At 38.7% G+C, this 23760-nt stretch overlaps 3 protein-coding genes across 3 annotated transcripts; all 3 read right to left on the bottom strand.

Moving 5' to 3' along the window:
• Positions 1–673: 673 nt before the first annotated feature.
• On the bottom strand, positions 674–6502 carry LOC104414664 (U4/U6.U5 tri-snRNP-associated protein 2). The gene is made up of 10 exons (XM_010025818.3): positions 6372–6502; positions 5487–5876; positions 4436–4680; positions 4080–4164; positions 3785–3970; positions 3534–3701; positions 3215–3433; positions 1685–1856; positions 1334–1505; positions 674–1246 (listed from the first exon to the last, which is right to left on the bottom strand). The coding sequence occupies exons 2-10, from the start codon at positions 5853–5855 to the stop codon at positions 1153–1155; spliced, it is 1710 nt and encodes a 569-aa protein (XP_010024120.2). The 5' UTR covers positions 5856–5876; positions 6372–6502; the 3' UTR covers positions 674–1152.
• A 2053-nt stretch (positions 6503–8555) lies between these two features.
• Positions 8556–10190, bottom strand: LOC104414662 (universal stress protein A-like protein). The gene is made up of 5 exons (XM_018859926.2): positions 10176–10190; positions 9776–10075; positions 9546–9652; positions 9140–9258; positions 8556–9012 (listed from the first exon to the last, which is right to left on the bottom strand). Exons 2-5 carry the CDS (start codon positions 9972–9974, stop codon positions 8916–8918), a joined length of 522 nt encoding a protein of 173 aa, XP_018715471.1. The 5' UTR covers positions 9975–10075; positions 10176–10190; the 3' UTR covers positions 8556–8915.
• Positions 10191–11077: 887 nt separating this feature from the next.
• On the bottom strand, positions 11078–14312 carry LOC104414661 (zinc finger matrin-type protein 2). Its single transcript, XM_010025815.3, has 10 exons — positions 14207–14312; positions 13998–14078; positions 13876–13903; positions 13641–13723; positions 12764–12796; positions 12187–12265; positions 12035–12087; positions 11813–11873; positions 11632–11714; positions 11078–11505 (listed from the first exon to the last, which is right to left on the bottom strand). Exons 1-10 carry the CDS (start codon positions 14225–14227, stop codon positions 11416–11418), a joined length of 612 nt encoding a protein of 203 aa, XP_010024117.1. The 5' UTR covers positions 14228–14312; the 3' UTR covers positions 11078–11415.
• Positions 14313–23760: the final 9448 nt, after the last annotated feature.

The raw sequence follows: 23760 nt of genomic DNA, 5'->3' as shown, positions 1-23760 counted from the left end.
TTGGGATTTTTTGTTAGACGATATGAATTTTGAGTAAATTTCTTATAAAGATTTTTAATGGTATTAACCATTTATGTTACCTAAATAAATCAAATTATGTAAATACCTGAATCCGTGCAACGGGCGGATCCTTTTTTTTAATCCAACAACCATTGCATAGCCTAGTGCTGTAACGGATCAAATCGAAGTAATCATTCATCCCCTCAATTTCCATTGTCCCTTCCACTTTTTGGAGCGTGCGTCTTACACACGTTTACTCTACCCGGCTACGAACGATCAATGAGTTTCTCTACTAGTTTAGTGTGTAAACATGGTTAGCATAAATGAAGAGCATGCACTCCAGAGTTCTCAAGTTTCAAATGTTTTGCAAGAAACGTGGCTGATATATCAATTCTAGGAATTCTAGGTGGCGCTAGGGTCGATCGCATTTTGAACCGCTCCTTACTCGCTTTGTAGACAGCCCTAACAATTTCTTTTAGAAAATGTAGTTTTAAGGTTTTCTCGTCCATGGCGACATTAACATCACGTCGATCCTTCGACCGTGTCCATGGCGACATTAACATCACGTCGATCCTTCGACCGTTTCCTCGCTTCAGTGGTCGTGTCATTTCATCAATATGCTTAACAGGTAGACAAGCGCAGAGTTTAGAAGAACCTGACAGACCAGCAAGAAGACATGCAAGCTTGCCTCAATAGTCTATCTGAAATCAGTCACCAGGAAGTACATGCTAGTGAAAAAGAACAGAAACAAAAGGCAAAAATATCAGACATCAATATGTTTGCCTTTCCATTGCACGAGGCAGCCAACTGAAAAATGCGGAAAGGCAAACGAACCTGAGAACTATATGATTACTGTAGATATCAGAGATATGCCGCAGCCACCCTCTTTAATTACTCAAAGTAACCTAAGCTTAAGGTTTCGCTAATGATCATATACAGTCAACAGAATACAGGTTTACGCCATCAGTCATCTCAGCACAGCAAGATAACCTAAATTTAAGGTTCATCAAAAACCCCAGCTGCTCTCCTCAGATCTGACAGGTAGTCTCACATACAGATCGACTTCTTTTTAGAAGATCTGAAGCCCAGCACCATTGGGGTCTCAAAGTTGCAAAGCAGAAGGCACTGAAAAAATTTGCCACCAAAATTGTCCTACTGATGCTGCTCATATATTTGCATGTATGCCTCTGAGAGTGCAACCATCTGAGGAAGCGTTTCTGAAACATGCAGATCCTGCATCTCATACCTAAAGCATAAAGTGGGACTTGTCAATCTATACAACAACTGCACTCTCATTTCCCCAAAAATCAGAGAGAGAGAGAGAGAGATTTACCAAAGTTCTTCAGACTTCCGCTGAACAAAAACCCTGTAAGAACCTTCACCAGGTTTGCCATCATGAACAACGTTGGCAATCAAATCATACTTTGATCGCAACCTCTCCTTATCTCCTGGTGTGGGTAATGGAATGTAGTCCTTCAATTCCAAGTTCTTGACAGGAAAATTAACTGCAAAAGCAATCATAAGTAATCGGATACTTAAAAGTACTAATTTGATCAACATTTCACATTCGCCACTTCATATTTTCTTCTAAATCAAATCGCAGCATTATGAAATGGCTGATCTGATCATCATCAAAGTTCCCCAATTTTTTTCCAACTAAAATCATCAGGTTCCAAAAGCTCACCGAGAGTTGGGTTCTTCTCCACAAAAAAATTGTTTTTCGTAAATCTCCGCATATGGAGAATGAGATACCGAGGCAATCTCTTAACACGGTATCTCATCCTTGCAAGGCGGGGACGTACAACCTCTGTTACTGTTTCTCCATCAAATTTCTTCAATATGTTGAAAAGGGGTACCTGAAAGAAAATAAAACCTTAAGTTAGATCAATAAGCACTTGGGACTCCAATGGTGCAGAAGTGCCACAGAAATCTTTGAGGACCTCTCTCATCTGATATTCAACTTGAAGATTCCCCATCACATGATACAAGCCCATGATGAAAATTCATGATATGATCACAATCCCAAACTATCTTAAACGTGTATTATTTGACTCGATTCTTTCAATAAATGGTACCAAACTGTTGCAAAGGACTGACCGAGCGGGAGGCATCTGATGTGCTTAGGCATGCAATGCCATAGATCAATCTAAGCCTCTTCTGAAAAGAGTATCTTGTTTAATATGTCCACACAGATACTTTTTATCAGTAAAAGCAAATTTCTCGCCCACATCAATACTGTCGATACAGAAGACTCCCAAATTATACATATACCATCAGAAAAGGAGAAAAAACTTATTGTCAAAGGATCTATCATGTTTATAGCGCATAAACCATGTTGCATAAGTTCCCTCGATATCAAGTTGATGAAAAACCACTTACTTGTCCACAACTCAATTGATAAAGATTCAGGGCCTGTTTGCCTGCACTTTCCCTCCAAAATATGAAACTAAAAATCCTATGATCCGCTTGCCCCAAAATGACCTAGCCCAACTTCAATACCAAGGAAATGACGAAGGGGTATCTTTGAATATTCAAATTTTAAATCCGACGCTCTGCTTCCAACATAGAGAGCTGAATGAGGGGAGACCCTCACGTCCTGTTCGGAGAGCGGAGGTATCCCAACCCTACTATCATTATGCCTTTGCAATTTTACTTGGTTCAACTCGATTTGTGACCTTTTCTCATATGTGGGACTCTTGGATAGATAATCAATCGTCTTTCGATTGGATAGTAGTACTTTTTATAATAATAAATTGAGTTTTTATTTGAAAGGTTTCAGGTGTTTCAGGCAAATAAAAGTCAAAGTGTAGGTTTCACAAAATTTATAAGAAGTGAAAGTTAAAGAGTAAAAATTACTCCAGACGGATACTCAATCCTGTCAACATAAATCCAATCCCACCCACAAAGTAAAAGGGAGCATTTTTTTTTTTATCATGCTAGCCTCTTAAACAATAAGAATTGTTACCACCTCAGCTGACAAATTCTCATAGATTCAATAAGAAAGATATCTTTTTATGTGTTTATTGATGATGTTGCCACTAATGGGAGCAAATACTCATAGTTTCAATATGAACAAAAATATTTACATGTCTTTATCCCTCAGTGAAATCTTACAGTAGACATTTAACAGGATTCAACACTTAATAAAAATATAAAGGAGAATAACTACAGCTATTGCCAAATATTCATCAAGCTAACATAAAGAACAACGAACCTGGGGTATAATGTTTTTCTCCATTACGTCTTGGAAAAGTGGCGGCGGTGGCAAATCAAGTCCAAGCATTAAGAAGGGCATTCTAGATGTGTCAGACATTACATTATTAAGTTCAGTCCCACTATCCATGAGATTTGCATTGCCATCCTGGTCATCACCACTTTCTTTCTTATCAGCCATAATTTTTCCAGGAATCTCTTTTATAACCTCCAACTCCCCCTTCAAAGTAAAAAAAAAAAAAATATTAGACGAGTACTTTGTGCATGAAAAGCAGTGGCAGCAACATATGAAACAAAAGAGCTAGAAACCGGTAGTATACCTGAAAGCACTCGTGAATAATGCTGCTCTTTTTCTTTGAAGTTTTGAGATCCGCATGCAAAGTATTAAGAAGCCATGACATGAACTCAACTGGGTCAGACTGCGCACCTATCCGGAAACGTTTTTTGCTGGCTTTCATAACTGCCTGCAGAAACTCATGTGGACTTACCTATAAATGTGAAAGTCGATGGTGAGAATCTCTTTTTGTGCACAGGGGAATTAGAAAGAGGTAGAATTCTCCAAGTGACAAACCTGTCCTTTAAAGTTTCGTGCATGCCAAATTTTCCTGGTGAGTTCTCCAAACCTATGAACAAGTGGAGATTTGCTATGCTGATAATTTTCAGGAATAAGGAAAAAATTCCTTAAAGGAGTAACTCTCATTAACGATTGAATAGTGACATTGACAAAATCAGTCTCCTTGATGTTATTCAGTCCCACCTGAACAATAATCGAGAATTTATAGCCAACACAGAAGAAAAGGAAAACCCTAACTTTGAATATAAAGTAGCAGCGGAATATTGTTGCATGATCAAAATATTGCACTTACCATCCCAGGAAGGTAATCAGAACCATCAAGAGCCCTTGACCATTGTTTGTTCTTGTCAATCTGTACAACTTGCTCCCTTGTAAACCTAACATTAGATATAAACTAAATCAAGAACAAGCACCTCACGGAATGAATGAATGGCCAAGTAAAACCTGAAAAAGAAGTTGCAAGGATTGCTACAAGTTGACATTACAGCCTAGCTGCTATCACATGAAGGACAGATCACATTGTACAGACAAAGACAGTCAATTAAACCAGGATGCACAGAGAAAGACAGTACATTGAAAAATCAAGCATAAAAGAAAGCTCGATTATGGATATTAACAGCATAACGATGTTGAAATATAAGAAGCAACCTTGGGTTCAGCACATGCCGAATGTCATCCAAAGAGGGATCATTGATCTCATATCCATCGGGCAGGCAGTAAACCTTTTCACTTTGAAGATTGATGAAGACGTGATGCCCTGCTTCAACGCTGTGTGTATAAGCATGAGACTTTCTTCCTCTTCCTTGATAATATTTGCCGCAGACTAAGCAAGCGTATACATTCAAATTTGATAGAGATACAGAGCAGAACTTCTCAAAATCAAACTCCAAAACCTGGAATGGATAAAGCAGCATGTAAAAAAGTATGATAGGGTAAAAACACTAATTACTTGTAACAACAGTTAACATGTGTATCATTGACAAAATGACATATTCTCAATGATACATAACTCATACACCAAAACTAATATCGGTTGCTTCATTTAACCTTAACTCATCTTTATGACCCTTGTTTATAGGACTATGATATATAAACACAACATCCTTTTACAATTAACCTTACAAACAAACACAGCATTATGAACCACATCATAACAACCCTCATATGCACGAAATTTAGCAAATAACAACTTTGATCTTTTTCTTTAGTACTATCCAGCTTTTCTCGCATGCTCTGTTGCAAAAACCAAGAATATACACTTATACAAAATGATCCTTAAGACTGAAATGACAATAGACTGATTCTTGAGAATGGAAACCAATCTACTGGTGGTTTACTAAAACCTAAATTAAGAAACAATTGCACTGCCAGTCTCCACATAGATTTAAGCATCAAGAAACTCCACTTCCTGACCCAAGAATGTGCAATAGCAATAGAGAGTAGAAATGTGTAGTGTGCTAAAACACAAAATGGACAAACACTAGACTACATAACCGCCAGCAACATGAAGTAGAATGATTTACAGCCACAAATAAGCTCCATGCGCCTAGCAATCTAATTGCTCTATTGCGACTTGAATATTCCCATCACCATGCACATTTACTACAAATTATACACGCTAACATAGGCACAGAAAAATACAAGCCAACCCCACAAATATCATCATAGATTGAGTTCATAAAAGGTCAGCTTAGAGTACCTGGCGATTAACTGTATCAAGATAAGGGCAGTCCCTCCGGATCTCAACAAGGCGGCCTCTCTTCCCTTTATTATACCCCTCATCTTCTTCATCATCACTCTCGCTATCGTCCTCTTCTCTCCCTCTTTCATCAACCACACGTCCATTCTGCTCCCCTGCCTCACGTCCATCCACTCCCTCTTGGTCACCCTTTCTCATTCCTCTCCTCGCAACGTCTTCCTCATCATCAACATCATCGTAAGCCGTCAATTGATGAAGTGGGTTCTCGACTAATGAGGACGAAGAAGGAGATGATTGCTCGAGCACCCTCTGCTTCTTCGCGTCGGGAACGAACTCTTCGTCATCCACAGCTTCCCCGTTTCTTTTCATAATAGCTAACTCTTCCTTTCCCTGCTCGTATCACAAAAAAATTAAACAAGACCAACCAAATTCTCGCCTAGGTCAATAATCAAATAAAATGGCAGGCTAACAATCCATAGCTCTACGCATACGCCTCGCTATGAATCACCGATTCGAAAGCATGAACTTCGAAAAATCGACAGGGCGCAACAACAATTGAATACCGAATTCAATTGCTCAGCTCGCAGTCAGTCAGCAGAGCGAAACTTCAAGACATCAACACAGACTATACAATGGCGTATGGGACCAGAACCTACGAGAACCGCGAAACCGGATTCCTAGTCGAACTATCAGCGGCACCGAAGGTGAACCGGCTAAAGAGAGAGCAGAATCGAGGTCCGAACGGTCTCTCGACAGCGAAATGGGGAACGGCCCGAATGCACAACGAAGAGAAGTTTCTAGAGGGATGGCAACTGCAGCCGACGGCGAAAAGCCAGCAAAGTACGCGAGCGAGAGAGAGAAAGAGAGAGGGGGAGGGGGGTTAACCGGAGGTGGCGGCGCTGCGGCGGCGGGCTTGCTCCGGCGGTGGCGCGCGGTTGTCGGAGATGGAGAGAGAGCGGGGAGACGCGATTTGGGGGAAAATGCTGGGTGATCTGCTGCTGGGTTTTATGCTTTTGATCCTCGGATTTTAATTTATGAAGTCATAAACATAATAATATAAATTCTGAATGCCTCTTTTTATTTGTTTTTTTTAATCCAGAAATCTCAGGGCCGAATTTCTCCACAAAATAAAACCCGAAATACATATCGCAATGCAAAAGCTACGTAAAGAAAATTGATAATTCCAAATAAGGGTAAAAATAGATTTTATTTTAAATAAAGATATGAACAAATCATATCAACTTCAAAGATGGTATGAAGCCAATATATCAAAAACTGTTTCGCCCAAATTAAAATTAAATTAAATTAAATTAGATTAAAATTTAAAATTATTAAAAAAAGGTAAAAATACAGCAAGAGGGTTGGTTACCACCCCATTGCTAATGCAAAGGCGAGGTTGCTGGCAACCCTCACCACCTAGAGGCACAAGCCAGCGAACCCTTACTAGAAACGAAAGAAGGCAATTCTCAGATATGAACAAGGGTTGCTAGCCCCTCACCTAGCACCCTTAGACTAGGGGACTAGGTTTGAGGGCCCTAAGCAAAGGCCGCTAAGTCTGAGCAAGAGCGGGTGACCCTCTCCCAAATTTGGGAGAGGGTCGCTATCCTCTCCCGTTTTTGGCGAGGGTCCTTGGCCATTGCTTTTGCCCCCAGCAGCAATGGGGTGGCAACCAAAAGTACACCTCTCTCTTATTTGTGTTTTTCTTTTTTAAAAAATGTAATTTTTTTGAATTTTTCTTTTTATGGAAAAAATATAAAAAAAAAATAAAAGATAAAATTGGCCTTCATCAAACAATGAGTTCAAGCCCTTATTTAGAATTTTTTTAAAAAGAAAAAAAAAAAGATAGATAGAAGTTGTTGCATCTTTTTTCAAGAAATGTTGGGATATTTAATATATAGAATAAAACTCCAATGTTAAACCCACATATTTTAGAGCAAACTTATTAAAAGAAAATAAAAAGAGCGACGAAACAACCGATTAAATATTCGGCCTTGGCGTCTTTAGTATGTCAACTCAAGCTGTAACTTCACTTATGAAGAGAGCCAGCATCGAGAGCCCTTTTGAACTTGCAATTTATGGATTTTCTTTATTTAAAAAATAAAAAAAAATAAAAAATTTTGGAGAAACTGGTGTCGTGAACGTAAGTAAGTCGTCGTCCATGGACTAACAACATAAGGGCAGTTTTTCCGAGAATGAGGTTTGTGACCAGCTACGGGATGCATTGATCCACCCTGTCACGAGTTCAACTTGGGAATGGAAGCAACGGAATGAGGGTCGAAAAGAACGCGCAATACGTGCTGTGTCATCCCCATTACGTGTGGATTTAGGAGATAATTCTCTCTCTCTCTCTCTCTCTCTCTAGATGCATAAAACGTGAGAGGCAGAGTGAGTGAGTGAGCACACGAGCTCTACTTCTAAGGTACACACATTTTCTTTTTGCCACTTCTAAGAACCCTCCTTGGGAACAACACAGTCCGGCTCTTCTGGCTCCAGATTCATCCGAAGCAAGTAGTGCTTCTTACTTTTGAGGAACCAAAAGAGCATTGTCAAAACAAATGAATGATACATCCATTGCATAAATATGATACGAGGCAATAGCCTTCACGTCTTAGATTGCAGTAATTGAAACGCAGATCTCAATTTTGAAGACGAGTACTAGACGAATCTTCACAAGCATTTCCGTGGGCTCTGGATATCTCTAGCATACCAAGAATCTCAAGTAGCATACAGAGTGTCGACACCAACCTTATCATTATTTGAGACGAAATTAAGAACGAGATGCAGGACAACAGGACAAACATTCCCGCATCTTAAGTTTCGCGCCAGACACCAACACATTCCACGGCTTCAAGATCTGATGGGCGCACGAATTGAATTGCCATTGATCATCTCCTCAGTTCAAGACCGAAGTTGCCATCCATGTGATTCTTACTACTATTCCACTCGACAACTCTCCACGATGATTAACTCGTTTTCAGCTAGGTAGATGGTTGTCGAATCATTTCTTCTTGAGGCGCAATTGGAAGGAAGAATCCGCTTCTTCTCAAGCTAAATACCTGGGGAGCAAAATGACAGCACCCTAGAAAATGATTTCGTCTTGGCTATCATTGCTCCTTTAAGGGGCCAATGAGACTGTCAACGTTTCTCTGGGCAAATTCTAGGATCAAAAACTATATCCAAATGACTATGTCGCGATTGATTATAGTACATCATGTTAAATGCAACCCGCGATGCATGTGAGCATTTCGAAAGGGGAAATGCTGAGATGTACCCTCGGCTCAATTTCACAAGAAACGTGAATGAGAAAACAGCATTTACAGGACACTTGACCAAATGAGGCAACGGCAGTAGGTCACACAACTCAAGAGAGACAGAGAAGTTCTACAAAGAGAAAAAGCCTAAACAGAGCAAAGAGCCGCTTGGGTTTAGTTACTGGCTGTTGGCAGTGGACTTGGGCTTCTTCACTATCATCACAGGACACTTCGCATTCTGTGCACAGTGATTGCTCACGCTCCCCAGAAAAGTCCTGCCATTCCCACCCCAAAACAAAGTCAATTCAATCTCCAACTAAGATTTAGGAAAAGAAAATGAAAATCGTTTAACTTGTCATGCATAGACATGATAATTATAGAACACTGATCAATCATGATTACCTCTTAATCAGGCCATAGCCATGGCTTCCCATCACCAACAGATCAGCCCCCAATTTGTCTGCCATCTGGCAGATCACATCCCGTGCATCACCATTCTCCATTCTTGTCTCCACCTTAACCTGTCCGAATCCCCATGCCCAACATTATCATCATGTTTCAAAACTCAACAGCAAAATTGTCATCATCCTCAGCAGCGCATCTATTGAATTCACTTTAATCACTACACTTGTAAAAAGTCCATTTTTAGACTCATCTCAATGAATGATCGTAAGTGCATTCCTAACTTCTTTTTTGATTTTTCATCTGGTCTCATTTGCTGAGCTAAGTTTTCAAATCCAAGAGGTGTCCGAGTATTTTCTTCAAGGAATACAAACTTTAAGCACTGAGAGCAAGAATATGAACTCACATCAGCAAGCTCACTGCACAATTTCTTGGCTTTCAGCATCACACAATCGGCCACTTCATTGCCGTACCTCTCAATGGCAAGCATCACTTCGGATGAAAACAAGTAGGCTGAAACAGAAACAAAGAACACGACCCCAGAAAAAGAAAATAAAAAATCAATCTTTCACTTCCGGGATTCTTGAAACCAAAGGTCATAAGACTATGAACTAAAAATGGAACAGAAAAAGCTACCTTCCGTATAACATCTTGTACCTGTGCCATCGAGAGCTGTGGACATAGCCCGAGGAGGTTTCACATAGAGGAGCAAAAGGGTGTCTCTGAATTTGTCGGAGACGATATTCTTGAGGCACCAAGACAAGGCATGCATGCTCTCCTCGCTCTCGTCGACGGCCACCAGTACTCTTCGCTCTGCAGCTTCCGCTTCTGCCATCACTATCACTCCGAAGAAAAAAACTTCAAGAAACTTGGGTAGATCGAACGCTCGAGTGAAATCAGCTTCTTTGTGAACTGGGCTGGTTTGCAAAGTGGAGGCTGCAGTGAATTTTATAGTGTCAGTGGACTTCCTCCTTTGCTTTTCGTGTCGATCAGCAGGAATCAGCCGGGGGTAGAGAGAGAGAGAGAGGAAAAGAACCTGTTGGCAGTTCAATGGTTTACTGGGGGCGAAGGGGCCATTCACAGTGCAGTGGTTTTGAAGACGGTGGGCAGTTTTGGATAGCGTTGTCTCGTAGCAGTTTTTTATCTTTTGGACTTTGTCTCGTAGCAGTTTTCGGATCTGGAAACGTTGTCACGTCAATCTCGGTCAGCCATTGGATATGTTCAAAGTTGCAGTTGACATTAATACATATGTAGGCCAGTTCCTATCGATGCCTTTCCACTCTCATCTCGAGCATTTTCATGATACTTGAACTCTTCTTTAGAACATAAATCTGGGACTTTTAGTAGTGGCGTTCATCATTCCATTCAAACAGAAAACCAGGGGGAACGTATCATTCAGCTCGGTACAATTTGGTTTCCTTTCCTGGAGCGAAAATTCCTTTGGTGGTTTGCCAACAAAATCAAAAATTATAACTCTAATTTTTGCTTCTGGCTTTGGAAATCAATTTGAGTCAAGAAACCGACACTCTCTCCGTAAGATCAGAACATAACTCGATAGAAAAATGTCGCCATTACCCCGGTTCTATTGAATTGAACAACCGGCCCAACAGAGCAAAGTCAATTTGACACCACTTCAGAAGATAAAGCCCGTGCCGGAGCTTTCGGATCGATTTGATCTTACCTCCACACCATGTCCGAATCATATTGACCCTATTTTTTGCTTTCGTGTTTTAGGTTGAAACATAAGTTAATTGGCCCAAAACTCCCAACAAATTTCTCATTTGCAGATGATCGTACAAAATTATTTGTAGCTAGAACCAACTAGATCATCATATAGAAAGGCAAAAGTCCCCCGTCTTGTCAAGCAAGAACATACTTCGAGTGGATGTCGAATCAATCCAAATTCTCATTTTTATTATAAAGATCAATCTAATTGTTAGTCATAAGGCTTTCCCCTTCAAGTTCCAGTTGGAGTTTAAGTCAGAAAGTTGCTTTGCAACATTCAAATTCCTACAGATACAACTTGATGATAGAATAGCGATCTAAATTAAGTTAGCTCCCACGTCACCTAAATAAAGATGAAAAGACACCACATAAATCAGCTGCAAATTTGAGATGACCTTGAAAATCATCTTGTGCTACTCACTGATACAAACCAAATACACAAATAATGACACCTTCGCGAAGGATCACTGTGGATCAAGATGATGTTACACCTTGAAAATCAGATAAACATGGGGATATCACCAATGATAGGAAGGTATGGTGATAACTGCTCACTTTTTGGATGAGCCAAAACCCCCAAATCCCATCATAGCTGCAACCTCAGGATCCATTTCGGGTTCCTCTTCTTGCGCCTTCTCCTTCTGATATACAGAACATAAGAGTGAATGACAGACAAAACCATAGCAAGCATCGTGGGACCAGCACCACAGAACAGCTGCATGTTCCTCATATTGTGATACACACCAAAAACCAGTAAAAATACAAACCTTCTTCTCTTTCTTCTTTTCTCTTTTTTGGCGCTTTCGTTCCTCCTCTTCCTCCTGTTGTTTTAATATTCGCTCGTCAAGATCTGTAAAGTAGAGAGGACAGACATTCCATTAGCCATCTGATTAAATGAAGCATCGATGAACTCTACTCCTTAAGCGTTTGCATCCTTGGAAGGGTTACCTTGCTCTGTAAAGGTACCAGGAGGCTTCCTCTTCTTAAGTTGTTCAAAACGTCCTTGGACCTGCAGGCCACAAAAAGATCTTCAGAGATCAGCCTTCCATTCCTAATCCCAACCATGACTTTCGGCAAAGCATAAATCATTCCATGAGAACCCAAGTCATCTGCCCCAGAGTAAGCAGTATAGAGTTTAATTACACTGCAAAATGAAAGAGAAAGAATCACCTGTTCAAGAGATGCTCGTTCTACCCGCATAGACATACCCAAGGCCCTTTGATCTGAATGACAAAATGAAACAAGCCATCAGGAGAAGATGAAAACTAAGTTGAGAAACTTGTAGAAAATTGACCAAATGAAAGCTATTGGTGAACACGTACGTTTCTTTCCATTTATATGATCCAAGTAATTTGCTGAGTCCTTCACCACGCACTCACATACTGAACAGTAGTACCCAGCCTGTAAAACAAAGAAAATATGATCACAAAATACTTATGTTAAAGTATTAAATCATAACCATGAACATATTCAGCAACTAAAATGATCTTTCAGCAAAAACTATCTACATGAGCTAAACAACATTCCGCAAGAAATTTCTCCTAAACCCTGAGCAAGGGTACTTGAGAAAAAAGCACGCTCGCATGGCAACACAAAAGGTCAATTCAATCTACTCAGATGTCAAAGCACTGTGCTAAAAGAATGAAGTAGCGATTTACTAAGCAAAAGCAAAGCATAGTAGGAGAGGGGGCAACTATCAGTCCCATTGGTGGTGATAGAACTTGATAGCCAATAGAGCACACAAAAGATCTGGACCCACAAATGACTATAGAAACTCCAGCAAGAAAAACTTCTATTCTGATCTGGCACTGGATATGAAAGGTGAAAAAACATATGTATGAAGTCAATATTCAACAGACACAACCCTTAACAGCCAATGTTGAGACAATGAGAGATTACCTGCTGGCTTAGAGGTGCTATTGGAGTGACCACCTGCAAAGCACAAATGAGTAAAGGGAATGTCAAATAAGTACTGACAAGAGATGTGATAATAACCACATACACGAACTCCAAGATTTACAATCTCGCAATATGTATATAAATAAACTTCCTTTGCACGTTTATACTTGACCCAGAAAAATCACCCACCAAGTTTTTTTTTTTTTTTTTTTTTGGGTGGGGGGGATCACCAACCAAAGTTCATTGCTGCCAATTTTGGCAACTTCACGTGCTTGAAATGATAACACAGTCATTGACTCCATGAACAAATAAACTAGAAATAAAAGAACTCACGGTGAATCAGAACAGAGACAATGATCTTGCTTGTACACTGTAGGTCCTTCCATGCTAATTGCTAGCATCATTGATTACACGAGAGTATTCAAGTCACTCCTCTAAGTAATACCAATGAGTTAGTGCTCAAGCAATTTCCTCTCTCTTATTATGATGGTAGTTGTTTGGAAGAGAAGAATAGATGAACAGGCTTTTAGTTTTAGAAGGAACGCCCTAGCAGGGGACACAATCCATTTCATACCAGTGAACAAACAAGTTCTTATTAGCAGAACAGACGTGCTTATCAATATTCATCCCACTCAAATACATGGGAAACAGCCAATTGGGTGCACCACGAGCTATCAGCTAGTTCATGGGATAGATCAACCTGGCAGGAATCGGGTCACTCTCACAAAAGCGATGGCGAAAGTTGATGGCAAGTTCCATCTATGTAATATAAACAACAATACCATAAAGCTTGGAAATCGTTACATGCCACCACACACAGAATCACGATCCAGGCCCAGGAAAATAAAAGAAAACATAATGCCAACATTTAACTCACCTGAGTCTTTCCTAGGCGAGATTCAAGGTCCACTTCATAATCCCGATGCTTCAACGGCTTCCTTTGCACAGGCGGACCTTTCGCTGCACACAAATATCCACATCACTCCTCCAACATCTACACTCCTTTCACAAACAGAAGCACCAGCCACCACTGTACTGTATTTAACTTTCAGTTGGAAATCAAACAACACCCACGAAATAACTACTCAAACGAAAGACAAAATAAAGCTCACATTTTGATTTATGCCGCGGGTCCGCCTCCTGAAAAAACCAATGCCACAAAGCTCGAACAGCTCAGAATCAAAACAAAAATCCCTAAACGGACAAAAACAAGGATGCGTCGCAAGAAAGTAACCTCCTTTTCGCGTTCCCGGGCTCGTTCCAAGTACTCCTCGCGATCGAACTTCCGCCGGAAAGTGTTGTCGACCCCGACAGCCTGCGGGAACAGCCAAACGATCCCGGAATCAAAAACCCACATCTCAAAACGGCCCGAATTTCAACAGACACAGTCCCTTGATCACCTGCCCGAACAAAACACAAGATTTCAATCCATCGCGAACTTACGTTGTTGCTGGTATTGACCATGGCTGCCGACGGCTCGGCTCGGCCTGGAATTCAAGAAGAATCGTCGCGAATCGGGCGTCCGATTCCCCGGGAGCGCCGAGGAAGCTGCCGGAGGATGCGGATTTTGGCTACGGAAGCCTGGAAAGGGCGGGACGATGACGAAACCTAATTTACAGCCGAAATTGGCTTCTTCTTCTTTTCTTGTCTACAAAATTTTCCGATGGTCGGTGAAGATGGATTTGGTAACATTTTCTTCCCGGAACAAATTCTATTCAGAAATATCATTTTCTATTTCTACAGTTCAATGAGTTTTTGAGTAGGAAAACATGTTTAGTAACTATATAAAATTTTTATTTCTAAAATAAAAATAGATATAAATGTGTTCAGTACGATTCTTTAATTATTAAAATATCTAATTATTAATCAAAAATGGATGGTTGGAATGGTAGTAGGAAATCCCGATATATAACTCACGATATGAGCACGCTAATAATAAATATTTAGGCATTACAATAAATAGATATAACTTTTGAATTTTTTTAATTGCAAGAAGACAAGCAAATATTGCCCAAAATGGGCAAGGACGCAACAAATGGAGGTGATTTTAAAGTTGATACACTACACAAACTCATCAAATCTTCAAGCAAACGACATTGAAAATATACAGAACATTGCTTGCTATGACCACAAGATAAATAGTAATGTAAAAGACCTGTTTAGAGCCATCTTGCATATAATCTCAAAGATGTCTCCAATTTAATATGAGGGGAAGAAGACATATTCTCTCGATGAAGTTGTTAAGTTGTGGCAACCTAATATTGTTTCTAAGAGAAAGATAAATTCAAAAATCCATATTATAAAACATTAGAAGTTTATTTAATCTTGAATCCAATTTTTATCAAAATATTTTCACATTTTTTAATGCTAAATTAATTTTAAACTAGAATTAACATTAAAAATCTAGTAAACCTACTCAAAATCTATTTTCTAAATTTTTAAATAGGAGATTTGGTCCAAATGTTGATCTCACCTGGGCCATGTGTCGAATGTGTAAAGATAAGTTTTAGGTTATGTTGAGTTTGTTTTTCTAAAATAACTTCATTTCTCTTATCGTTTCAAAAAAAAATTTATTTATTATTTTTGTTCCATATCTACTTCATCGTTATTGAACCATTTTCGGTGATGAAAAAATTAATTGACTTACACAAATAGATTTATCTTCTTTTTATGTTCCAAGAAACAAAATAATAGAATAACAAAGAAATAAAAATATTACCAAATAGACCCTAAACTATCAGATAAGGTACAAGAGCAGAGTAATTAATTATGCACCAAATCCAGAACTTTACCCTTTTCAGGAAAAAATAAATAAAAAGAAATTATCAAATTGGACCCGTTGTCTCAAAATAGTTATTTTATGTGAGTTCATCTCAACGTTCCATTATGTTTCCCAAACGCGTATCGATCGATCTATCTTTTCACGATGATGGCCTGAGGGGGAAAATTGGCCGGCCATGAAGTGCGTGATTAATTATCACCTAAGTACTTTGAAATTAGAAAATAAAATAGAGCATTAACTGAAATCATGAACCCGAGAGGAGGAAGATAGAGGCAAGGGGGGAGGGAGAGTACCGGCGGATCTCGCCGGGCTCGTGCGATTCTTACAAAGCTGGATAAGATTGTTTGCATCTAGGGTGCTCTACAATTGCCGTCTCGTGACCTTACGAAAATTTGCCAATCTCCTTTTATCTCTGTATGATTAACTTAGAATACTTGGAAGCTCCAGGGCTCAGGCGTGATCCCAAGATTACTCTACACGAGAGACACCAGGACAAATACGAATTTATTGTACCCTGACCAAAAACTCTGCCATTTAGTTAATACCTCATTGATTCTCAAGTCCCAATTAGGCTCCGTTTGTTTTGTAAAATATTTTCCTCAAAATGAATATTTGTATTATTAAGAAAAATGAATGTACCAAAAAATAATTCTTATCGTTTACAAAAATGGCTAGATATGATAATAGGAGTACTTTTATTAACTCATTATTCAACTAACACAAATAATTATTTTCATGAAGATATTTTTTATATCAATCATTTTTTTTTCACAAAACATACCAATTCCTACATTCTACATTTCGACACTTAAGACGATCTTATGGACAAGGACATATTAAATAGAGAGGACTCAGAGGAGGCTCTTCGCTGGGGCCCCTCTCGCAAATCCATACGCTATGCCCAAAGCCCACTATGTAGAAAGTTTTCATTTTGGCCCATCCAAACTTTATAATTTATTGATAAATATATTTACCAAGCGAAAAATTCGATATTATCCCCAAATTGTAAGCTAATTAATGCTAAATAGACAGCTACTGACTTAAGATCCATATTTATTGTACCATCATTTCACTTCTTGTCATATGACTGTTGATCAACAACGCAAGACGACGATACAGAAGCTAAAGAAACAAAAAGATAGAGGGAAGAAAGGGAGTGATGAAGAAGAAGAACAGTAAGAAACACCAGAATTTAAGAATTTACTTGAACAATATATGAAAAGTACATCAAACTCCCCGAAGAAGAAGAAGAAGAAGAAACATCAGAATTTAAGAATTTGTTTGAACCATATGAAAAGTACATCAAACTCTCCACCCGCCGATCCTGGTCTTCCCTTTTTTTCCCATGGAAGAAAGTGATCAATCATACAAGGGAGAAGTACAGAGAGGGCCAAGAAAATATTTGAACGAGAGAGAAAAAAAAAATCAGTTCTAATTATAAATTACACTGTATCAACGTGATGATCAATTTTTTTTTATCTATCTTAAAATTTCAACATATAAATTTGTATTTCTTTTTTTTTCTGGGGGCGTTCGAGTGGCATCACGAACCAACTTCCTTGTCACTTCAATACGAACGTCTTCCGTCCATGCATCTCACCTCGCAATCTCGTTACAATGTCAAATTATCTCATGCTCCCCATGAAATGGGATAATCACCGAAGACCCACGAACCGAGAACACCTTCTCTTGAGCCAACGGATGCCGAATTTGAGAGAAGCCTTGAGCTTGCCCTCTACCCCGTAGTGATTGTAACGGGCCACCCTCTTCTTCCTCTTCGCCTCCGCCTCCTTCAACCATAGGCGCCTCTCGCCCCCGCCTGAGGCGGCGCATGGCTCGGCGGCTTCCCAAGGGCGCGGTCGGGAGCTGCTCTCGGCTTCCACGATCTCTACGTTCCGGCCGGTGCAGGGATCCTCCATCTCGCCGCTCCCCTCTCCGTGCGGGACAATGGCCACGGAGTGGGGGTGAGAGATGGGGAAAGCGAAAGAGGAAAGGGAAGTTCTAGTTTGTTTAACTCGTTGGGTGTGGGTAAGAAGACGTGACAAATATAGAGTTAGGTACTCAGTTAGGGTTTGCATTGAGCTTTTCCGTTTTAGGATGACAGAAGAAGATTCTTACTTTGCTGAAATTAGGCATCGATCGACCCTTGCTAATGCATTCCGCGTAGCCGGAATCATGCCTTAGTGAATTGGATTTTCCATAATCTTAGCATTTTTTTCACGGGAAAGGCGAAGATTTTCTCGATCCATGTCATGCATAACAGTCTCGGCTAGAAAAGATGGGAATTCCTCGACCCATATACTATTTCCAACGGCAACTAAAGTGGTTAACTCGTACGCAGCCATCTTTTGCGCTCCGACCAACGTGGTCGAGACTCAGCATAGCAAATCTGCCGACGTTAGTCGTAATCGCTTGTGGCACTGGCACCGAGGCCATCGGGTTTGGTCGGTCCGGCTCGAAGGCCATTTTGATATTACGGCTCTATTTATTTCGCGAAAAATAAATATTTATAAAATATGTTTTTTTAATAGTGATAATTATCTATTGAAATGATTAGTCAATCAGGAATGTTTTTATTATCCACAATAACTTATGTCTTGTATTTTCTCGGATGTCTAAAATATTATTCGTTTGTTCAATTTTTATAATTGATACAAGTGATAGTTTTCTGAAAAATATTTTTTAAATTACTTATTTTTTGCAAAATAATGGAGACTACATGTCTTTATCTCTTTTGTATGTGCATGGGATTTCTAGGGCAAAACTTGTCTTTGACGCGGAATCTTTACTCATGAAGATTTTTCAAGAATTGGGAAAGACATGCATAAAGTATATACAACATACATTGGGAAAAATTACTAAAAACCTAAACTTATTATACAGTATCAATTTAATTCCAAGCATTTTGATATTTGGTCAATTTAGTCTTATCTTTTGACAATTTACCAACTTAGTTATAAACCATTCAATTATGCCAATTTACTTTTAAACATTTCGATTATACCAATTTAATTCTAAATTTCTTGACAATTTGTCAATTTAAGGTCTAGTTGGTAATCGATCAAACGATACCTAATCTTATTCTTTTGTTTAGAAATTCGTTTGATAACTTTTTTGTTTGAAATAAAATTAATAAGTAGAAAAAAATCATTTTTTTTGTTCCTACGAACAACTCCAAAATTAAGTCCATTTCCCTTTTTTCTCTCTTTCCGTTTTCCTTTTCTTCTTCTCCTTCTTCCTTTGGGCAATCACCTCGTCGGAGCATCGCCTTGACGAGGCTAAGCCTCCCTAACGAATGGGTGAGGCTTGACCTCACCTTGGCTAGACGAGCTTAGCCTTGCCCAAATCTGGTGAGGTTAAGCTCGTCTAGGCACCGGCGAGGCTCACCTCGCTAGGGGCTAGTGATTGGCTAAAGGAAAAAGGTGAAGAACAAAATGGGAGAATATAATAAAATTATTTAAAAATAAACAAATTAAATTACAAAAGAATTTGAGGTCTTACTAAACGCATTTCTATATCAATAATAGAAACTTTGAACAACTACCAAACCTCTTCAAATACTTAGAAACTCGTTCAGAGAGCAAAATAAAATAAAAAAATCATTGTTAAGCATAATTTTTTTTTTCAAAAACAAAATGATTATCAAACAATTCGTTAATATTTCCAACCAAATTTAATCGAAAGAAGGCGCGTGACGGTCTAATGGCGACAGCGATCCTAAGTGACACATCTTCCATTGAGATGGACAAAACTTTTAATCTTTAATTTTTTTTTCTTCTTTTCTTCTTTTCATTTTCTATTTTTTCTCCTAACTCAAGATCGACAAGGTCACTTGGTCTTCATAAGGGCATCATGGCCATAAGCCCTCACCTATTGGCCGGTGAGGGTCGTGGCACCCTCGCCCTTACTAGCCCAAGGTTAGAAAAAAAAAGGAAAAAAAGAAAAGAAAAGAATGAGAATACATAATTTAAAAAAATAAAAATTATCCATATTAGTGTCAGCCAAGCCACGTATGATGGCCAATGCTAACTAAATCATCCAAGTAGCAATTCTCGGTAAAAAATTCGATTGGAGAACTAAATTTACAAATAGTCAAGAAGTTTAAAAATAAGGATGTGTTTAACAACTATTATGTTCCAGTAAAAAAATTATACTCAAAAATGATTTTTTCTAATTTTGTTTCTTAGATGAGTTTTTGAATATTTGAAAGCATTTGGTAATTGTTCAAAAATTCTATTTCTGAAATAGAAATTCAGTTCATGCGATCCTAAAATTCTTTTGTGTTCAACTAAAGGAGAAGGAAGAAGAAAAATAAAAGAAAAAGAAGGAAAAAAGCCATGGAGGAAAAAAAAGAAAATGCTTAATTCTAGAGTTATTTCCTTGGACAAAGAAGCAATTTGTTTTACTCTTAATTCCAGTCCAAATCTATTTTCAGAAACAAAAATTATCAAATAGATTTTCGTTCATTTTTTGTTTCGGAGAACAAAAGAATAAAATTAGGTACTATTTTGCACGTTATGAAACATGCCCTAAATTAATACAATCGAAAAGGTTTAGAATTATATTATGCTTTTAAAAATCTACACCTACTTTGCTTAAAGCATTAGGCGCACGACTTATGTTTAATAAATATATCTAAAACACTCAATTCCAATCGATAAACCTCTACATGACGTCGAGATATAACATTTTGAAACCTTATCGGGACCATCCTATCCTCATTCTTATGGCTATCTCATGCACCGATCGGTCCCGTGGTGCGAATTGAACGAACCGAGATCCATGGACGCGAGTGGGTGGGAAATTTGCTATTTACGACGACCTGAGTTTCGTTTATAGAAGGAAGTCAACGGCCTCGTCTTTTCTCGAATTTCCAGCGGACTAGTACGATGTGGTCGAGCTTTTCTCGATTCGGATAGCCAAGGAAATTTTGTCATCGACGGCGAAAGACGTCATGCCGCGGTCAATCCACGAAGCAGGAATTTCCAGGAAACGAGGGAAATGCACAGGCTTCGTGAAGGTCGTCGACGACGCGTGTAAGTGCACCGAAACAAATTGCTTCCTTTCCCCAATCATTTTGTTCCCCAATTTTTGTGCATTTATTTCACAGAAAAAGAAAAAAAATCACAAACAAATTCAAACTTTGCTAATTATAACACGTTTATTTTAAACATTTTTCCATGACACCAAAAAACCCAAACTTCTATTTGTATGACACATTCATCTCAAATTTTTTGCTTGTGACACCAAAAACCCAAAATATTTTCTCTAACGCCAAATTTAAACCTCAAGTTTGGGATTTTTAGTATCGTAAAAAAAAGTTTACACTGTACAAATTCGATGTAAATGTAATTTGAGGTTTTTAATGTTTTATGGTGAACATGTCATGGTTAGTAAAATTTGGATTTTTTATAGCTTTTTTTACCTTTTTTTAAGTGATTGTTTAGGTTGGGTAAAAAATTTAGTTGATAAAAAGAATTCTTTATCGATAATAATTTGCGTCTTAATATTTTGGGTGAGATTTACGGGATATGAATAATTATTTTTGTAAAAACATTTTTTAAATCGTGAATGCTTGGGGAAAGCAGGCGGAAACTTTTGGTTTTTCTCGGGTCTTCAACTCTTGCGGATCAAGTTTTGTGACTTTGTGACTTTTGCGACCAAAACAAAAGAAAAAGTTTTGTGTCTTTGTCCGTGGTTTATACTCAGACACGTCGATTCAAGATTTGACAAAATCAAACACGGTCGGTTGAACAATCGTCGCACGTCCGCCGACCAAAAAAGCGAAATTTGTCACATTTATGGTCGACAACGACAAGAGAAAAGCCCATGCTGGATCATTGCGACCGCGTACGATGATTCGCAAATCATTTTCGACAAATTGATTCAAGCGATGCACGCGGTATACTTTTATCTCACTTGAAAAGTGAAAATCTTTTGCAAAAAAAAAAAAAAAAAAAAAAGAGATGATTTTGGTTTTTTGTTTTTTTATGAACAAAAGAGGTTCCACGTAGGTCTTGGACGGAAGATTTCTGGCCAAAGATAAGAAAAACGAAATGGAGAACGAATGAATGCCAGAATTTATAAGTACTCGGAAGTAGATTTGCAAGAATATAAAGGTAATTAAACGTCATTTGATTGATGTCCCAAAAAGCATGTATGTCTCTTTACAACATCCAATGAGAGTATTCATAGCCCACTAATAATCATTACTATCGGTACAATAGTAAATGGATAAAGTCACAACTCCGTAAGTCATCAAGATAATCACACCACTATTTGACAGTCAAATTCCTCAAACCATCGCTCGTGTATTTAAACGGTCACCTAGTGCTAGAAGCAGTCACTTAAAGTTAAGAGTCCGATACATTAATGTATCGGTCCTTTGCATTTTGATACTTTCTCATTTACCATCAACTGCTTTACTCCCGGATTGTCGATTAATGTTCTTTGAATCAATCCCCTATCGACAAGCAATGTTGAATAGTCTAGCTAAGCTCATCTCATTTCAATAATCAAAGCTAGTTACTTTTCGGTACAAATCGCTATCTAGACACTTACCATCACTCAAAAGATAGAAAAATCAAAATGCTGGAATTCATATCAATCGGAACAAATATTTCAAACCCGTGATATATTTTCAAGATTCGGATCTTACCTTATAATTCAGTATTGAATATTTCACAAAATATTAAAAGACGCACGAATCATTAACAACCTTAGATTGAAAAAGTTGGGCAGGCTGTCATGGTCGTATCTGAGCAATGGGAATAAGATAATGACAAAAGTGCAGTCGAAGTCAAGAGCTTCGTCTCCTCTGTGTCGTGTGTATGTATACTTCTTCCCTTCTCAAGATCGCTCGAGATGACAAATCTTACGTGCTCGAACACGCCCACCAACCAATCATTATTTTCCTTGAAAAATCTAATCTCTTTATCAAACGATAGAGAACATTCTTCAATCGAATACCAAAAAATAATGTCATTTTTCCTGAAATATGACTTTTGAAAAATATTTTTTAGAAATGTCCCATTTTTCGTTAAACTAATGGAGCCTAAATGTCATTTGACTAACTCCAATAAAATGAGTCTATCTTTTTACAACAAAACGGGGGTATTCATAGCCCACTAATAGTAACTATTTACAAGCAAGTTATTCCTATTTACTACTGTTGTTGCCACATGTCCGCCAAGATGATAGGCATGCTTTTGGTACATGGATAATTATAATTTACAAGAAGTCGCAGCTTCCAAAGTCATTGAAACAATCAACCACTATTCGACATTGAAACCATCGCCCGAGTATTTGAAGTGTCATGTGGTGCTAGAAGTGTAATGTCGAGAATCTTACAAATTTGCCAATACTTTCTCATTTACCATCGACCCTTTTACTTTCGAGTCGTCAATTAACGTTATTTGAATTAATCCCCTATTCACAAGCGATCTCGATAGTTCAACCAAGCTCATCTCCTTTCGATAACCAAAGTTAGTCACGTTTAAGATAGAATCATTTCGACATACATCACTATCAAGACACTTCTCATCACCTGTCATAAATATAAAAAATTCAGTATAAATCACTATTTGACACTTCCTATCACTTGTCAGAAACATAGAAAAATCAAAACACTCGAATGCGTACTTATCTAAAAACTATTTCAAATCCGACATATCTTTTCAAGGATTCCGATCTTTACCTTACCAACCAATATCAAACATTTCGAAAATGTTCAAAAAATTGAATGATTGATCGAAAAAGTCGGGCCGTCGGGCCGTCGGGCCGTCAAGGTCGTATCTTAGCAGTGGGAATAAAACAATGACAAAAGCGCCATTCAAAGTCAAGGTCTTCGTCTCCCCTGTGTCGTGCGCATGTATACTTCCTCCCTTCTCGAGATCGCTCGTATGGCAAATCTTATGTGCTCAAACTTTGCACAACAACCGGTCGTCGTTTTCTCGAGCACAAGTGGCATCTTGAATATTATCTTTTGTACTCTCGATTTTCCCGACCCAGCAGCAAGAAACAGAGCATCGAGAGAAACCACACATTCAAGAACAGTTTTTTTAAACGCCGAGGGGCGACGACTTCGCGACGAATTCGTCCCAAATGCACCCCGAAATTCAGATCGCCTCCAAATTGTCTCTCGACCCTTCACGCAAAATCCCCACGAGGGAACGCGGTTCCATTGGAAACGACTCGCTCGCTGCAACTTCCATCG

The sequence above is a fragment of the Eucalyptus grandis genome, chromosome 8, assembly GCF_016545825.1.
Source record: "Eucalyptus grandis isolate ANBG69807.140 chromosome 8, ASM1654582v1, whole genome shotgun sequence".
In the NCBI taxonomy this organism is placed as follows: domain Eukaryota; kingdom Viridiplantae; phylum Streptophyta; class Magnoliopsida; order Myrtales; family Myrtaceae; genus Eucalyptus; species Eucalyptus grandis.
This window is presented reverse-complemented; position numbering and strand designations above follow the sequence as displayed.